Source organism: Rhinopithecus bieti, unplaced genomic scaffold, assembly GCF_001698545.2.
Source record: "Rhinopithecus bieti isolate Rb0 unplaced genomic scaffold, ASM169854v2 scaffold_13744, whole genome shotgun sequence".
NCBI classification, from domain to species: domain Eukaryota; kingdom Metazoa; phylum Chordata; class Mammalia; order Primates; family Cercopithecidae; genus Rhinopithecus; species Rhinopithecus bieti.
The window spans coordinates 200,495-220,430 of NW_016807577.1; the positions used below are offsets into that span (position 1 = coordinate 200,495).

The window sequence follows — 19,936 nt, forward strand, 5'->3', positions numbered from 1 at the left end:
CTTTTTTTTTCCCATGAGGAAGTCCTTGTATCTTAGACACTGTAAATGAGTTGAAGAACTTGTCAATCGAAGACATATAAAAGATAATCATATTTTAAAATACTACATGATAGCAATCATATATTAAATGTGTAAAATGCTTGCTTGAATACAAAATATTTCAATGATTAAAAATAGCTCTTCTTTAAACAATTCAGAAACTCCTTCTAATGTTCTAAAGGAATGATTTATCTCAGGAGGATATGAGTTAATAGAGTTCTCTGTGCTCCCAAAGAGACAGAGTAGCATTCAGTTAGGCCCAGAGGAGATCCTCAAGCCTTGGGGCTTATATTCGGCCCTGGGTTTACTTTCATCTGGCCTTCTGGATTCTGTTACAGGAGTTACTACTGTGGAGTCCTGGTCATTACTCCTACTCCTGTGCTTTCTACTTATTGCAGTCAGAATGAAACCTCTTCTAGATTAGAACAGTTGGAGAACTGTGAACTGTGGTTAATTAATCAGTGTTGGAAAAAGCAGAAGCTAATGATGAGGAGCAGTGTCACCTTCATCCAAATTGTCAGAGCTACTTGGCCTCCAACTCCTTTCTTTCTCCCCACCTCCCTATCCCTTCTATTATTCTTCCCTAGCAAGTCTATGATCCATGTTTCTATTTTCCAAGACAACTATTCCAACCTTTCCTTCTTCTTCCAATTTCCAATAAACACACCCCACTCTTAGCTGATGATCTTGCCGCATACTTCATAAAGAAAAATGAGATACAACCAGAGAAGTACCATCTCATCTTCTTATCTTTAATTTCTCCAACCCAGCTGCTTATGTACCTAGGCACTCTGCCTTCCATCCTGTTACAATGGAAGAAGCGTACAGAAAGTGTCCATGTTCCTATTTCAGGCCAACCTCTTCAGTTGTGTCTTGATCCACTCACTCCTTCTCAAGGACTTTGCTTTTACAATCATCCACTTTCGCTTTTGCCACACTTTTTCCCTCTTCACTGAGTTCTATGCATCAAGTATACAAATATGTCTTCATATCGTCCCTCTTATAAATATAAAACCAAACCAAAACCTTGACTCCACATCACCACTTCCTATTATTCCATTTCTCTACCCCCTTTCACAGTAGGAATTGTTTATTCACTCTCTCCACTTCTGCCCCTTCCACTCTCTCCTCAATACACAATCAGGTTTACATCCCCACCAAGCTTCTGAAACAGCTATGACCAAGGATACAAATGACCTAGATATTGCTAAAGCCTATTCTGCAGCGTCAACCTTATTAATGACCACTTTTCCTGGAAGCACTTTTCTTCTAGGCTATTGGGACCCCATGCTTGCTTCCATACACACTTAAAGAATTCATTTTTGGCTTTGGAATACATGACATGTGATAGATAATATACCATGCTATGTGCAGTGTGGCCTCCTGGCAAAGGGACTACTGCATATAGCAAAATACATAAAATAGGAAAGAATAAAGCAGAGTGTTAATAAAATTGTAGAATCCAAAAGATGTGTGAAAGATCCCGTAACCTGGTGACCAGCCCAAAGGGAAGGTGTTATTTGTTATTCTGTGGCAACATAGGAAATGTAAGATAATGATGTGTGTGTGTGTGCCAGCATGTTTGATGTTAGCATAAATTTAACTGTTCTGTATTTTGAACAAACTGGCCTGTATTCAGAGATTATGCCTTATTAACCTTTTGGAAGTTGTAATGTTCTTTTACAAAATAATAGTGCCAGTGGTCAATTTTGTTTTATAATGCTCTTATTGATAAAATAAAAAGTTAGTAATCTTATATGTATCCCTCATTATTTGTGTACTATTATGTGAAATACAAAACACTGGGTACTTGTAATATATTTCCATGCCTTCACTGTATAGGCTGCTTGGGCTGCAGGCTGGTGAGTGAAGAAGCGGATTGTCCCAAATTACACAGCTAATTAGATAATGTATTAGTTCACTCCATTTTGTACATCTCTAGTTTTATAATCTTCTCTTTTATTATGAGAGATTATTATGGGCCTGCACACAGACAGTCATTACCATTAATGGGAGTACACTAAGCAGGGATTAAGTGGAATCTAGATTTTGATCCTAAATGGTCTTTGGTTGCAGTACTAGGACTTTGGGACAGAAGTGAGTATCCTGCAGGCCCTGAGGAGTTGGCTGCTTACCTGGGAATTTCAAAAGGAAAGGACTAGGGCCGGAAGATCCATGGATTATAGGGCAAGCACCAAAAGAAGAAAGAAGGTCAGGAAGAGCATAGGCAAGAGAGGGCAAGCAAGTGGGGTCAGAATCATGGAGACTGGAAAAGAGAAGTAGGAGACAGCTCGAGTCTGATCCCAGAATGATGGAATCATAGCAAGAAGCCTAGAGACTCTAAGTTGGAGATCTGTCCCTGTGGAACTGGGCTGGAAGACCCTACTCAGCCGGGGTATGAGTCTGGGTAGCTGCAGCAGCAGTAACAAGAATGGCCTCACTGGCTAGCCCAGGGGACTTGAGACAGAGCATACTTGAGGGAATGTGAGGCAGGCAGCAAGGTGCTTCCAGATAGGTTCTTGATTTCTAACAGTAATATTTCTAGATGTTTATCTTGTTTTTCTCTAAGACTATAATATACCCTCATTCCCCCATCTCCTTTTATAGCTCACTCTTCTATAGAAACTAGTTATTAGAGCAAATAAATGAACAGTGAGCTAATGGCTATTCAGAGCCAACTGAATTAAGTACTCTTCACTTGAAATTCCATCTGCCATTAGGTACTCTCAGCTGATGATGGGCCTTTCTGCATATGCATTCCACCGTTGCCCATACCTAATGTAATCACTGAAGAGGTGTCCTCATAATGAAGCATGTCACCCACCCCTCCTCCACCCTTCTCATCCTCACTCTCCCTTATCTCTATTGTCATATCCACTCAAGTCCCATCTCCAGCCTCCTTTTTCACCTTTAATGAGAGCCAGCAGATGGAGAAGCAGCCTGAGACTCTTTACGCACTGGGACCCTGAATAGGATTTAGTAATTAGCAGCATTCATAAGATGTCGTGGGAGCCGGTTTACAAGGCGACCAAACTATCTCCTCAGTGGTTCCAAGGCTCAGAGTGCTGACACCTTTCTAAAGACTTTTGAGAGAACTTAGCATACAAAGTGCTGATGGAGACTTAACATGCACCCCCTACTAGGCTAAGGTACTTTTATATACCTCACTTCATCTCAACCTCACAAAAATCCTAGAAGTGGATTTTTTAAACTTTCTCTTACATAGGTAGGGATACAGAGGCTCAAAGAAGTTCAAGTGGCTTGCCCAAGGTCATAAAGCAAGTTGAACTTCAGAGCTAGGATTGAAATCCAGTTCTGTGGAGCCTCAAAGACCAGGCTCTTTCCACTGCCCCCTTGGAGCCCCTAGAAAATACAGTAAATTATCTCTTTCTCAAAGAAATAACAGTTCATGGTTACCTTTTGGTTTTATGTTCATGTATGATTACAAACAAAGGGTCATTTCCTGTATTTGGCTTAAAAAGACATACGTTAAATTATTTTGATCTTCATGCTCTATTTTTTGTTCTTTTTGTACTTTGTTGGTGCATATTAGCTTGTTTTACATGAAGTATTTTGACCAGGAGACTTACTTAAAAATTGGCCAGAAGCAGTATTTTAAAGCAAACACCAGCTCTTTGGATGCCCAGGATTTTTGCTGTATTAAAATGAAATTGGAAGACGAGCTGGTTAGCTGGACCATGTAACTGTTGTGAAATCGTTTTTGTTTTGATTAAAGTTATATTACCCGAGGACTTCTATCTACAGCTTATGCAATATTAACTGTTCCCGTTTAATCATAGACTCATGAATACAAACTAGAATAGGGACGGTTAAGGTGAGGCAGGAAGCAAGGGACAGACAGATCCTAATGTGAACTGAGTTTGTAGTTTTCCAAATTCATTTTGGAAAACTGGGACTTCCTGGATAGAGACATCGGGGATTTCATAATGCATGCAAATAGGAACTTCAGAGGCTGCTGTTCTGTGTTTTACAAATTACCAACGATGGGAATTACAAATTTTAAAAGATCGAAAACTCATTTGGTAGTACAATATCATAACCTGGGTTTTTATTTTATTAGTCATTCTGTGTCAGGGGACTTCTGTGTACCACAAATCAATCATGGGGATAAATGGGGAAGTTTGTTAATGAAAGTACAAATGGAATTAGTTTGGAAGTCGCCATCAGTGTCTGTTGTGGATATTGGTTAACTGGGCCCAGTTATTTAATTTGCAATTAAATTTTCGGTTTTTAAGTTTTGCTTTGAGAAAGTGTTTGTCTAGGTGGAATATACCTAGACTAGTGGATTATGATTGCCAGGTATTGTGGGACCACCCTCAGGATGATTTTATGGGAAAAAAATGACCTCTCTTCTCTCACAATCCCTTAGTAATAATATACTCAGAGGTATGCATTGAGCTCCTCTGGATTAACCATGTGATGATCATTATTCTATTAATGTTTTACATTAATCTCCATGTTTTCTATTAGTGATGGCTGCTGCTTATATCTCTCAATGCCACAATCAGGGTGTTTTTGATATCTTGTATTACCCTAATCGCTAAGAAGTATGCTCCGATTAAACCATCCTATGCAATTCATTTATTGTTGCTGCAGTTAATTGAATATTTGATGATTTAAAGGAACTCTGATTATTTCATAAGATATGTATTTATCACCAGGCAGATAATTTGTGCGTGATCTCTGTGGCTACATGGAGTGGCAGCCTGCACTGTTAGATGCAGAGAGGGTAGGCACTTGTGAGGGTTCTCGGTAAACTCACCACCTGCCCGATGTGCACCTCCCTTCCCTGGCCTCAGAGGACCACATCCGTGCCCAGCACAAGAGGGTCGTCTGGGGCCAGGAGTGAGAGCACAGCCTCCCTTGTGTGTCGTGCAGCTTGCTTTCTGCTCCAGGAGGAGGGGGCGGAGAGGGGGAATGAGAAAGGACGCTGCAGCTCTGAGTGGCTAACTTGGCGCTTTGTGGACTATCTGAATACTCAAGAGTGGATTTAAAGAGAGGAGAAGGTGCCTCCGGAATTAAGCAGCAGCTTGGCAACTCAACGGGCAGCAGTTCTAATCCCAGTGCCACCACTAGTTCTCTTCCTCAGTCTCTGTCTTTCACACCTGTCCGAGTAACTCCTCCAGAATTACTGCAAAGACGTGTGGGTGTCTGTGAGAGAGAAAGAGAAAGAGAGTGCAAGAGAATAGAATTTGGGGCTGAGCCCCAGCCTTAGCTCAGCTTTCTGCCAGTGTGCAGAGTGACCCTGGTGCATCTCCGCAGGGGACTCAGTGACTGAAGTGGCCTCAGGTGGCCCCATCACTTCTCAGCCATGTCGAATCCTTGGCCTCTCACTCCCATATGGAGCGAGGACTACAGTGGGGACCTCAACGGCTGGGAGCTTCTGTCTGACATGGCAGTGTCGGTGAACCCGGTAGGTACCCTTTCCCTGGCACTTAAATCAGACCTACTATTTGGTCTTGTCTGTTTCCCTGTAAATGTTGTTTCCTCAATTTGCGTGGAGTCTTGAAGGCAGAAATGGTGTTGTCTTCAGTGTCTTTAAATCCTCCCTCTTGGCACCATCCTGAGCACAGTGTGAGCTCAATCAGGATTTGTTGTCTAAAGAAATAAATGGGAGAGCTGATGAATAGGCGGACAGGCGAATGAATGCGATCCTATTACCCTTGTCATGACTACCTTACAATGTATGTCCCAGTGGGTTTCTAATTGTTTGTTTTCCTATCCCATCTAGACATTTAACTCTGAGAGAAAGAACCCGAGACTCAGAGTGATTTGTATTACCAACTCTCCATGTTTTGCACTGTGCTAGGCACGTAGGAAATATTTGCTGGTTAATTAAAAAACACTTGCAGGAAGGAAAAGCACTTGCGGTTCAAATGTGGTTGTCTTACGGAGAAAACAGCTGTGGGCCTGGGCTAGATGAATTTGTGGAACTAGTGACTTTGTGAGAATGTTGGATTTTAGTGTTTTCTAAAGAAAAATATCTAAACACTGAGTGTGAATGCATATTTATTTGACTGCTCTTGCCTTTAGAGTTCTTCTCTGTCTGTCCTGAGTGCTGCCGACTCCGATAGTCAGTCATTATTAAATGTGATGCAAAGCTCCAGAGTCCACAACTTTTTCTCTTTTGACAGCATTTCCTCCCATAAAGAAGTGGATATTTATATTTCGAAGAGGGGAGATGATATTTTCAGTTGGCAAGAGTGAGTCAAATCTTAGTTTGAAAAGATGAGAAGACAGGACTTAAGAAAAGTAAGGAGAACAACAGGACAAGGGGTAATAACTTAATTCATTGTATTGGGCTTTGCGGATTACAAAGCACAGTCACATCACTTATTTCACAGGATGCTCACAGGAGCCCTGTGAGATTTAAAAAGGATTGGTATTACTATTATTCTTTCCTTTTCTTTTACATTTGGAAAAACTGGAACTCAGAAAGGTACAGTTATTAAGTCCTGTTCCCAAGTGGTAGGGCCAGGACTCCCTCCCAACCCTTTTGACTCATCAGCAGGTGCTCTTGCTGTGTCTGCATATCACTCATATATTTTCACTTTGATTTAAAAATTAACGCTGATGTGTTTGTGTGGGAAAAGGGGAACAAAGACCTTTTCATGAGACTAGGCCATACATTTTTAGCCTAGGCTGCACACTCTAATACAATGTAACAATGATATTGAAGATTTAAGCCTTTCTTATAATCCTTTGACCTTTGTATTTGGGGAATGTATTTGTTAGAAGTTCAAGAACTCTCTTGGAAAATACAGTTGCTGGAGCACTGAGCAATGGAATGAGATTGTATTTGCAGTTGAGAATTGCCAGTTTAACTGTATAATCATATAAACATGTTAGACCAGCATCTTCCAGTGTATATTCCGCAAACATTCATTTTGTGAAATAGCAGTAGTTATTAATTGGAAAATAAAACAAACAACTAAAAAAACAACTAAAACTAAAAACCCAAGACTTAAGGGCCAGGGAAGTTGGGAATGTACTTTATTAAAAATTTTAGACAGGTGTCTCACACCTTTTTATTTGCATCATGGATCTCCAAAGAGGGATACAATATGGGTTACAACATTTCCCATACTTCTTTGGACACAAAACCTTTTATTTTGCATAACTACTGTCCATGGGATGGTCACCTTTTTAGTACTTCCCCACAGCTTATAGTTGTACATTAACTATGTGATTCTTCATATTCACCTTCCTATTGAGCCTATAAACTCCATGAGTGAGGAAATTGTGTCTCCTTTTTCTTCCCGTTGTAACTCTGCCTACCACCAAGTAGCACAGTCCTTGACTCTCCAAAATTATTTGTTGAATGATGAATGAATTGTGCTACACCAAATCACCAGTGGTTCTCTATCTGAAACCTGTATTTTAGATTCTTTACAAGGTATGCCCAGCCAACTTAAGTATTTTCTTCTACTGTTTCTTCTACCTAGTATTAGAGTATTATTGTTATTGGGAGGATGGCTGTATAAATTTGTCATCCAAACTGGAGGACATTTTTGAGAGAGAAAGGGAATAGAATACTATCAATAATTACACAGATAACAAGTGTAACCTGGGGTTGTACTGGGCCATCTAGAATTGATAGCCCTTCATTATTGGTGACTGTCTCAGGCTGTCTCTCCTATTTGGGATTTTAGGCCTCTTAGAGTGGGGACTTTTACATGTAGAAGGTCTTCAGTAAATACTGGTTGTAATGAATGCGTGTACAGAAGTGACTATAATGTTGTTTGAAGATTTGCTGTATTGTTTAACTTGTAGTTTTGTCAGGTGAGGAAATCTAGTGCCATATTCTATTCTTCATTTCCCCAAGTATAGTTGAGTCCATACTTCAGTCTGTTGGGGAGTTAATAATTGTCCTTGCAAGAGGCCTGGGCAATGTAGATATAATGGCAGTGCTCTCTTAACAGGACTGGGCTTTCATCTTTCAAGGCAGTGAATGAGAGACCCACTGTTCTTACCAGAGCAGGCAGGAAGCAAATGTGATCAGACTGCAATCCTGGAGAGGGTGAAGGTGTGAAGGGGAAATAGGAATGTTTGGGGGATGCCTAAAACCTGCACAGATGACGTGGTGAGCAGCAGACATTTTTCTAGATGGTTGCCTGACTCTCAAGTTCCTGATGGTACACTGTCTTGCAACTGGTATCTTATTTTGTTATCTCACTCCTTGCTTTCACTGATTATGAAGCACCTGCAGGAAAGGGCTGTGGGCTTGACATGGAGTAAACCCTCAGTACCTTTCTGCTAGTGACTTGAATCTTGATTCATTTGGAAGGTGTCACACTGGGAAAAATGGATCATGGGATTCACTGAGTATACTTCTGAGACTTCTTGTGACTGCCAAGGCAAGCATGCAATTTACGCAGGCCGTTATCCTTAGTGTTTTGTAAGCACCTAGTTGGACTCCCAAGTTCAAAAAGAACTCAATTTAATCACAAAGTGTTTTACATAGGCCTCATATTTTTAATGAATAATATGCAAAAGTATGTCAGAAGGTCAAAGATGCCTTAAAGATCATGAGATCAAGCTCTCTTTGGATAGATGAGCAAAGAGAAGCCCCAGGGGACAGGGGAGGGGTCAGTGCCTGAAAGCAAATCAGTGACAGAACAAGGAGTCACTTTCTTTCTGCACCATGCACTGCGATCTTACCACTTCATTAAAGTAAAACAAAATTAGTCATTTGCAGAGATATTCTTTTGTATTTAATAGGAAAAAATTGATAGCTAGATTTTCTTGCTTTACAGTTTGTCCTACAGAGTAAACTATTGTACAAGAAGAATAAATAGATTGTACCTAATGTTTTCTATTTATTTTGTTTCAGGTAAGTCTTCCCAGTGATCCAAGCTGTGTTGAAGAAATCTTGCGGGTGAGTTTAAACCTTTATTTTTGTACCTTTTAATAATGAAGCAATCTATCTGCTTAAGCTGTTTAAAGTAATTACTGTTCTGTTTCAAGGAGTTTCATGATGGGGAATCCTGACATTCTACTTCAAGACCCTTCTGCTTATTCCAGTGGCCTCATTTCTTACCTGTCTTCTTTCCGTTTTGTAATCAAGCTAGTTTTCTAATATCACTAAGCTTCTGCCCTATCCATTCCTACATCCTTCTCAGACACTCACCACCTTCTTTAGGAAACTTTCCCTGTTCAAGCACCGTACCCTAAACCTTTGCCTTTTACCTTTCTGGAACCTCAACTCAGTCTCACTCCTGCCGCCCACTATGTGGAACATGGTTATCAACATTGATTGTGGCCTATAATGAGAGGAAGAGATGCGGGAGTGGGAGAGGAGGAGAAGATGAGAGACTTGAAAATGATAGCATGTTGTGGGAAGTGTTACTTATGGAAGTGAGTGTATGTGTGTGAATGCCTTGGGGGCAGAACAAAGTTGAAAGAGTGGCTATAATCTCTCCTGAAGTAAACAATTAAACCAAAAGAAGAAACCAAATTTAAGTGAGAAAAACATATCTGTCTACTGTCTCTGGCCATTGACATCATAAGGCAGTATGGAATCTCAAGAATAGGAGTCATGGTAATGAGCTCCTGTACTGGCTCTACCATTTGTCACTTCTATGACCTTGGACAGATTACTTTATCTCTCTAAATTTCCTTTCCTTGTCTGTAAAAGAGGACAATAATACCTGCCCTAACTCCCTTGTAGGCTACCAAGTGGTATATAAATCCTTGTTATTGTAATAAATGATGAGTGTAGTCATGTAAAAACCATGAAGGCTTTCTATCTGGGAAAGAAAATAATCTGTGTGCCAGTGAAAACTCTGCATCCCCTTTCCTCAGTTACCAAAGTCACTCCAACTCCCTCTTGATCCCCCTCTCCCAGTAAATGCCTTCTCAGCAGCCCAGTGATTGAAGCAAGCCCTGAGAAAATGCAGCCAAAGGAATAGTCAAGAGCCAAAAGCTGTTTACCATTGAATTGGCTTGCCACCCAGAGTATACCTGATGTGCACATTCGTGCACCTGTTTCAGCCCAAGAATATTGTTCTTAACTATTAAAGAGATGAGTCAGTCATATCACTTTGATCAGTGATAAGACTATATGGATTAGGGCAGGGGTTTCCAATCCCAAGGCAATGGACTGGTACCATGTGTTCCTCATGAGAATGTAATGCCTTGATGATCTCAGGTGGAACAGTTTTATCTAAAACCATCTCCCCACCCCTACTCCCACTCCCTACCCCCTCATCTATGGAAAATTGTCTTTCATGAAACCAGTGCCTGGTGCTAAAAGGTTGGGGACTGCTGGATTAGGGCTGTGCTGACTACTTTGGTAAGATAAGAACCCAGCAACCCCTCAGTCATCTGTCTCAGTCATCTATCTCAGGGGCACGACGTTTTGGGTGGAGACGAGGCAGCTATTATGAGTGCCACAAAAGGAATGCACACTGGGAACTCAGCTGCTTGCTCCTTTCACATTGGGAAAATACATTCAATCCTTGCTCACTTGTCAACAGCCTTCCTTAACAGAAGGTAGTAACATTGGAAGAAATGTCTTACTCTGCTCTACATAGTAACCTTGTTATTCCTTTCTTCTCCGAGTCACAAGCATAAATAAACTCAGTGGCCTTTTTCTTAACTCCCAAAGGAATGCCACACATACCTCAAAATCTCTACCTAATTTGTCACAATTGAAATCACCTACTTAAAAGCAACCCGGCCCTGGTGCCTAGGTGGTTATGTGACTAAATGCAGGAAGGAGGGTGAACACCTGGCAGAGGCTGGCGACACCAGTCTCCTAAAGGAGCCACTTAGAGAAACAACAGAATTTCACTTACACATGGAAAGAAAAGAAGCAGGTTTCCTTAATAGGCTCACAAAAGATAACATGCTTTGAGAAAGTAACAAAAGTCCTTCTGTTATTCTTGAAAGAGAATCTAGAGAAATGTCTCTTTTTTTGAAGGGCTATAGATTGTATAGAATTCTTTTTTTTTTTTTTCTTCCCAACAACGCTGTTAATGAGTGGGCTTTCTTTTATTAAAGAATGAATGTTTCATTCCCCATGCCTCGAATAAAAATAAGCTTTCTGAAATTTGCGTCCCCAATTTTATGACTAATTGTTAAATTTTTATAGACCACCTTGCTTGTCACAATAGAGCATGCTTGTTGGGCTTTTTGTCTTAATTACACATTCATGTTCCTTTTGGTTTGAGGGCCTTAGAGGCCTGTGGCGGGTTCCGCAGTAAATTTGTCACCTCATTCCCCATAAACCCCCTTCCTGGGGAAAAGTACATTTGCTCTTTCTCCCTACCTCTCCTGGCCATGTTCACTGCTTTTCAAACTAAGCAGAGGCCCAAACAAGGTCATCTCTCCTCACTGAGGGGAGCTATGCAGAGGAAGGAGCACTAGCCCCAGAGTGGAGGAGCTGGCTTCCGGTTGCTCATGAGATTCCCTTATTTCCTAGCTGTGTTGCTTTTCAGTGTCTTCATCTAGAAGCATGAGCTAGTTATTACCCCCTCCATCTCTCTACCCACCTCCAATGAAGGAAAATTTAAATTATGCACATTGTTTGCATCTGCACCATGAAAATCTGAGTCCATTTGCTCTCCCATCTTTCCCACTTCCCTGATCCCCCTTTTTTCCCTCCACCACCTGGCAAGCAAACATATGCAAACCCACTTCATCTCACATGGAGACAGACTTCTTTTATTAACCAAATGCAACACAACCAGTCTTTCCCCACTCTCAGCCTCTCAATCCTCCAGGCTATGAAAATGGTTTCACCTTATGTGTTTTGTTATGGCCCCCTTTCTCAAAATGCTGTCCAAATTCAAGCCAGTTGGTTTCTCTTGAAAGCCCCTCTCACCATTCGTCTGACAATGTTCTCAGCACCCCTTCAGACCAGTGGGTCCACTTTTCTTTCTTTGCCCCCCGGACAAAGTGCTATAATATGCTGGAGCCCACCTTGTCTGGTCTTCCAGCAATTTTCTTCTTGTCCTCATGCCCTCTTAGATGCAATCAGATTACAACAGGCTAACTTGACCTGATGTGTCAACCTTATTTTCCTATAGCAGGTGACGGCTTTTCAAAGAACTTGAATCTCATTGTCTTATTTGGTCATAAGGAATAAGGTAGTTTCTTATTATTTCATGAAATCGAGGTCCAGAGAGGTTAAATGACCTGCAATCCAGGGTGGGGCTGGTATGTGGCAGAAGTAAAATAGTATCTGGCCTTTGTTTTCTAAATCTAGTGATCTTTGCACTACACCCAACTCTCAATCACCCTGTCACAAATCTAGAGTGAGAATCTCTGAATATTAAACAAAATTGCTTCAGACAGTAGCTGACATTTCCAGCAACTTTAAGAATACCAGCAAATCAACATAATTGGAACAGATCTTAGAAATTAATTCTTCCTTTTGTCATTCTTTAAAATTTTGAATCTAATTTCAAATAATAATAAAACAATAGCAAATTTGCTTCTAATAATAAAAGAACTGATAATAGTAATGTGTTGTCTATTGTATGCCAGGCACAGTTCGTAAGCACATTATGTCTTTGAACCTTTACAACAACCCTCAAAAACTGTGTTATTAGTCATGCTTTACAGAATGGTAAAGAGTGAAAGTCAGAGAGGTGAAGTAATTTACCTCAGGTCACAGTTTTCCAAATCTCTGACAAGAGTCATGCTATACGTTCTTCTGGTCCTGTTGGCTTATCTGAATCCATTCTTACTTAGCAGCTTCCAGTCTGCTTTATGATTAACATTATAGTGGATTCAACCACCAATTCATTTCAGCTTCTGTTGTTTCCCCAATTTGTACAAATTCAGTTATGCCAGAATAATTTAAGTAGTTTTTTGAACAAACTAGAATTCATTGGCCTACAACACCTTTCCACCAAACTGATCTTCTCCCACAAAATGAGCCATACAAATTCAGATGTCTTTGCTCCTTTTCAAGCATATTATTGCTTATTATGAATTTTACAAATCAGAAACTTAAAAGCAGCAATCTGTGCAATGCATCCCAGCTTTTACACTTGCTTCCGTCAGCATGCTATTTACTCTTTAGAGTCAAGCTACCCTCACATGTAAATGGAAATAAAAAATAATAACAACTCTGGCCACAGTGATGGCATTTTGCAGTAACATTCATCGATCATGTGAGGGATTCCTAGGCAGCTCATCTGTAGTAATATGGGCACCAGCAGCAGCTTCTTTTCTGAGCTCTATGGGGTTTTATGGATCCTAGCGTAATCATTTCTGGAAGAGTTAAGCCAAGGAGAGCAGCATGCTCTAAATGCTACTAGCTAAGGATGGATGCTCAATGATTATTTGTTCTGCAGTAGTATGATTTATTTGTTCATAGCAAGAATTTACTTTAAAAAATCAACAAACTATCAAATCCTTTCTGGAATCAAAAATGCAGATAGAGCATTTCTTTTAGATTTGATGCTGAACAGATTGTCTCTCCTAGCAAAGTACCTTCTGTAGTTGATAATTTCATAGGCAAACATCTGTAAGGGTAATTCAGTGTTTATGAGGGATGCTGAATTTGCTAGCTAGGATTTAGGGAACTTGATTTGATAAACTGTATCTTCTTACAGATTTCTTCCTGCCATATGGATCAGGTTGGTAAACACCTACTTGGCCACCTCTTTTTGATTACAGTATGATCTGTGTTTACAGCATTCTAAATTATGGCAATTCTACTTATTAGGCTTGTGTTTTGGTTAAAAGTTTTAGCATGGAAAAATTTACCAAATATTTACAGGGCAGTGTTTGTTATTTTATTTTTATTTTTTAACAAAACACACCTGTCATGGGAAGGACTATAATTTTCTAACCTTAATACTGAGAGATACCACTGAAAGTGTTCTCTCCTGTTCTCCATATCTTAAGAACAACTTTTGGTACAAGTTATACAAGTAGTTTTTTTTTAAAAAGAGGAAATTAAGTAATCTGGAGATTACAAAGAACAATGCATCTGTTGTGTTTCCTTTTGACTTTTTAAAATGATCAACCTATTACGTATATCTCTTGGCCTCCCCTTAGTGATATTGCTGTTACCATTAAAAAATATTAGTGACAATCATTTATTCAGCAGGTGTTTTGAGTATTATGTACCAAGCATTTTGCTAATTATTGGAGNTTATGTCTGAAAGGAAATTTTATTATATTGTCATGACTATGCAGCATAATCAAGCACCTTTCAGTAGAATTTCTTTTATAAATTTAACCAATAATTAGGCAATTGATTTTATATCCTGTCAATACATTAATGTATAAATAATGTTCAACTTGGATTCATGCAAAGATTTTCTACATAGCTGTCTTAAATAAGAATCATCTGGAATATTTCAGAAAACATGTAACTTATTTGGATATGGACTTTTAAAATTATAGTTTCTTGAAATAGTAATAAAGTGTTCCACCCACCCAGGAAAGACAATTCCTAAATATAATTTAGACTATAATTAATGTTAACATTGATGCAGTCAAATAAATGAACTAATGATTGTGCCTTTTGCTAATCTGATGACTAGTTCTTACCTAATGGCACTGGGAAACATGTAAATTTGTCAGCAGGTGAAAATGCCCTTGACTGGGTAAATTATGTGCAGTATTACCTTTTCTGAAGCTAATTCAAAGCACTAATGGACTTAATACGTAGCATGCATATGTGAGGTGAGCTATTCATGGAACCAAATTAGCTCATAAGAGATATTATCCATTATATGCCTCCTAGTAATCATTTCCTCTTTTGTCAAACACAAACCAACACAGAAGAAAGATGCTTAATTTAATTATAACATCTGTTATGTGAACAATGCAGGTAAGCCATCCAGTGTGCTTCCAAATGCACTTAGAACCTGTCAAGCAGTTTAAATATTTTTATGTGGAATCTAGGGGTTCGCAGCTAGTATATGAGGTGAATTTTAAATGATTTTACAGACGTCATTGGGAAAGTGAGTAATATGAGTAATGAGGTGACTGGGCCAGTGAATCATGGGAACCTGTCAAACATGGGGAGATGTCAGGGAAGAGATGATGTCAAATAACAGTAACTTAGCAACCCAGCATTTAGCTGTCCAGAGAATGAGCAAGAGTAGCCCCTTTAAAATAGCTGAGTAAATATATCAGTTCCTATATATCTTAGGTATGCTATAAAAATAAGTCTGTTCTCTGTCAACCTGTTTCTTTTTGGGAATATGGTGATTTATGATTTTCTATTGAATTGGATGAAAGCAGGTGAGAATTTAGGCCATGTGTAGAATTTACACCTGCTTTCTGTATCTTGGGTGTACGGAGAGAGTAATGAAACAACGCATTGGTTTGCCAAAAAGCATTCTAAGCTTCTCTGAAAGAAGTAATAGCTTCCAACTGTTGTCTGAGAACGAGCATTTTGTCCTAGCTTTGCTAGTGGTATTGGGCTGGGGAAGGAGAAGTAATGGAAGGAAGTTAACCATTCCACCTGCATCTGTGTAAAGGTGAAACTCATGTCTCTGCAAAACACCTTGGGAAAGTAGCCTCTTGGAATCAATTTGGTAGGCATCTCCCAGTTTTGAAATGAAAGAAAGAAGGAAAGAATAAAACAAGGCTGGTCCCTTCTCTCATTTGTCACCAGAAGCATTCAGGAGAATGAGAAAAATAAATTTAAACTCCATAATTGATGTAAACAAAGGGGATCCATAAGCCTGACTCACAATTTATTTTGTGAAGGTCAAACAGGGAAGAAGCCAATAAGTGATTCCCATGGTCTTGGATTTTTGGCATGGCAGATGAAAGAAACACTGATTTTCAGAATAAGTGGAACATGGTGAAAAGCAAAAACAATATTAGAATAATAAGAATGGATATTAAAGTTGGAGATTAGAGCTTCCATGGACCAAGTTTGGGACACAGTCTTGAGAAGTAGGGAAGGCAGGACTGAATGAGAAATTACATAAATGATACATATTTGTAGAAGGCACTTTGTTAGTGAGGCAAGGTGGATGAATGAGATGCTGCTTTTCTAGTAGCCTGCAGGGCTGATGTCTGTTGATAACAGAGAAGTAAAGGCTGAACACATTTGGGCACACAGCCTTGTATTCCAAAGAGAATTCCTGCTAGTCTGGAATTCAGCCACAGCCCTGACTGGTCCTGGAAGAACTCTTGACATGAAAAAAAAAAAAAAAAGTAATAAAAAAAGAATCACCACAAGATCTATGTAAAAAAAAATACACAAAAAGCATGTGAGAAAAGTGTACCAGAAAAACACATTGTTATGGAAAAATTAAAGCTGTGACCAACATAGTGGCATGAAACCATGAAGCAATTTTATCTCAAAAGACAAGAACAAAATCAGTGATACTATTAAAGATGCTATTTAACTTAAAGATGCTATTAAAAAGTAGATAAATCAAGAGGTGTGAATTAATGAATTATGAACAGAAAATCATTATAATTAATTAATTCAAGATCCTTTTCCCAAATAAAACAATACTACAATAAAATAGATACTTGGTTACTTAACATCATCAAGAAGAAAAGGAAAACACTAATACATAAAACAAGAACTATTAAACAGAAATAATCTCAGATACAGAGGAAACTAAGAGAATAATGAGTAGCTATTTTCTCAGCTCTGTACAAATAAATATAAACAGGTGGATGAAATGGATGGTTTTTTTAGTGAAATGTAATTGGCAGAGATTAACTCCAGAAAAGACAGAAAATCTAAACAGGCTTATCGCCATCAATAAAATGAAGACTCTCCCCACCCCTTAACAAAAGCGTCACTCCCAGATGGGATTTCATGAGGAAATTAAACTAAACTTTCACAAAATATCACAGTATAACTTTTACACAACATAGAAAAGAAAGAAAAAATTGCAAAGTACTTTTTAGAAAAGCCAACCTAGCTCTTATTTCGATACTAAAATCTGACAAAAATAGAACACAAAAAAGAAAATTACATAATAATATCATTTATGATTATTGTTGCAAAGCCCCTTAATGAAATACCAACAAACAGAATCAGACAGCACTGTAAAGGATATACAATATCACCAAATGGGTTTTATTCCAGGAGTATGAAACTGGTTCAGTATTACAAAATCCATTTGTATAATGCCTTTTGCTAATAGAATAAAAAAAGAAAAATTACACAGTCATCTTCATATAGATGATAAAAGACACTTGACAAAACTGAACACACATTCTTGATAAAATAGAAATAAGTGGAAACATCTTTAATGTGATAGCATATATCCACCTTAACCCAAAGGCTAGTATCACATTTCATGGAGAAACTCTCAAAGCATTCTTATTATAGTCAAGAAAAAGACTAGATGTTCTTTATACCACTATCATTTTATATTTTTCTGGAGGTTAGCCAAGACAATTAAATATGTAAAGAATAAGAGGCATTAAAGTGAGAGATAATGCTTAAAATGGTTATTATTTGTACATTATACATATATTGTTTTCCTGGAAACTAGAAGCAAATTAACTAAAAACACTATCATGAATAATACACAAATTCAGCAAAGTTGCTGTGTGCAAAATAAATGTATGGCGATAAATAGTCTTTACATATAAAGCAATCAACTATAAGATGTAATGGGCAAAAAAAATCCATTTACACCTTATGAATTGATGTAACAAGAAATGTGTCAGAGCTATATAAACAAACTGAGTCACTATGAGAGATGCCAAAGAATACGTAAATAAAAAGGCACACAATTCCTGAATAGGAAGACAATGTCACAGACGTTTATGTTATCCCTAAGTTAATCTTGGATCCTTACCTCAAGCCATACAAAAACATTATTTCTAGATGTATTAAAGATTAAAACAAAACATAAAATATTAGAGATGTATATGGGAGATTTTAATTCAGTTTTCATTATCAGGTCAAGTCTCAGAATTAGACGGCAGGGATAAGAAGCTGTCGGGGGAAAGTTCAGAGGTTAGAGGAGATTGGAGAATGAAAGAGTAATTGAAAGAGAGAGAAGTCTCTCACTCTAATGGAATATAGTAAGATTATGAGGCAACATCAAGGCTCCAGGTAATATTGAAGATATTATATTTATACAGGTTCCAATCTGTAGATTGTATAATTTCCTCCAGCAGTGCTTATTTCATTACCCAGAGACCACTGGCTAATGGGTTGATGACAGCCTGGAGGCCTTAGAGAGGTTGAAAATTGCCCTGAATCATATATTCATATGGTTATGAAGCAGTTGACACAGAATTGGAACTCATGTTGGCCTGAATCCAAAGTACACACTAATAGTGTTACTACTTACCTAGCATTTTGTTGTACCTGGTACTGTTAGAAGAATTTCACATATAGTAACTCATATAATCACTGTATCAATGCCAAGAAGCAAGTACTATTATCATCCCCTTGTTAGATAATGACGTGGAAGTACTCTGGGCTTAAGTGACTTTCTAAGTTCAACAGCTAACCAGAGGCAGAGCCAAAATTTCAAACCAGGCAGTTTTTGGTGATTATGAATAATGTGGGTATTAATAATTGTGTACAGATTTTTGCATGAATACATGTTTTCATTTATCTTTGGAATATACCTAGGAGTGGGATTGTGGAGTCATGCGCTTAGAGTATGTTTATATTTATACAAACCATACTAAATTGCTTTTAGAGTGGCTGTACCATTTTGTATTTACACCAGCCAAGTATGAAAGACCACTTACTCAGCATGTACTTATTTCCCATTTGTATATCTTTTTTGATGAAGTGTCTGTTCAAATCATTTACTCATTTACTAAATCAGGTTGTCTGTTATTTTATAAATGAATCCCGAGAGTTTTTATTATTTCTGGACATAAGTCATTTGTCAGATATGTGATTTGCAAATATTTTCTCTCGGGCTGTGGCTTGTCTTTTCATTCTCTTGGTGATATCCTTCTAAGAACAAAATTTCTTAATTTTGATGACATCCAATTTATCTTTGTTTCATGTTATGGGTTATTATTTTGTTGTCAAGTCTAAGAACTTTTGGGTTAATTCAAGGTCAAAAACATTATATCCCATGTTTTATTCTAAGAGTTTTATTTAAGACTTCATTTTGGATTAATTTTGATATGTGATGTGAGGTATAGGTTGAGATTTACATTGCTCATTGTGTTCCAGCACCATTTATTGAAAAGATTGTATTTAATCTTTCTCCATTGAATTGCTTTTGCAGTTTTGTAAAAAGTCAATTGACCATATTTGTGTGGGTCTATTTCTGGACTCTCCAGTGTCTTCTACTTGTCTTTGTCCTTGACCTTTCACCAATACGATAATGTCTTAATTTCTGTAGATACTGTAAGTCTGAAAATAACATGATGTGAATCTTCCAACTTTGTTCTTTTCCTAAAATGGTTTAGCTATTCTAGTTCCTTTTCCTTTCCATATGAATTTTGGATATATAATTTATGTTTATAAAGAATTCTGCTTGAATGTTGGTTACTATTGTCTTACATCTATAAATCAATTTTGAGGGAATTAATACCTTTACTGTGTTGCATCTTTCATCTCATGGATGTGGTCAATGTGCCTCTCCATTTATTTAGGTTGGCTACTCTATTTTTATGGGGACACTGGTAATCTATAATTCCACTTTAGAGAATTCATACTATGAGAAAAATCCAAGCTCCTAGAAAAGCTATGTGAACAAAATTATTCATTACATGATTCTTTGTAATAGCAAAAAATGCTACTATATATCTAACAATAGGAGAATAGTTAAGCAAACTCAGATTTATACATTCAAAATCATAATCAACCATTAAAAAGATGGCTTTGCTGATGATGTACAACATGAGGAAAAACTATGAGATAATGTTAAGTGAAATAACCAGAATATAACATTTTATGTTCTTAAGTATTATATCAGTATAAAAATATGACTAAAAAGAAACT

General features: G+C 38.1%; 1 protein-coding gene across 1 annotated transcript in view; it reads left to right on the plus strand.

The window, feature by feature from the left end:
- Positions 1-19,936, plus strand: part of AFF2 (ALF transcription elongation factor 2) — a 402,781-nt gene that overhangs the window by 194,147 nt on the left and 188,698 nt on the right. The window contains exon 4 of the mRNA XM_017882824.1: positions 8,894-8,938. Coding sequence (XP_017738313.1) covers positions 8,894-8,938 — 45 coding nt within the window. The remainder of the gene's footprint in view (positions 1-8,893; positions 8,939-19,936) is intronic.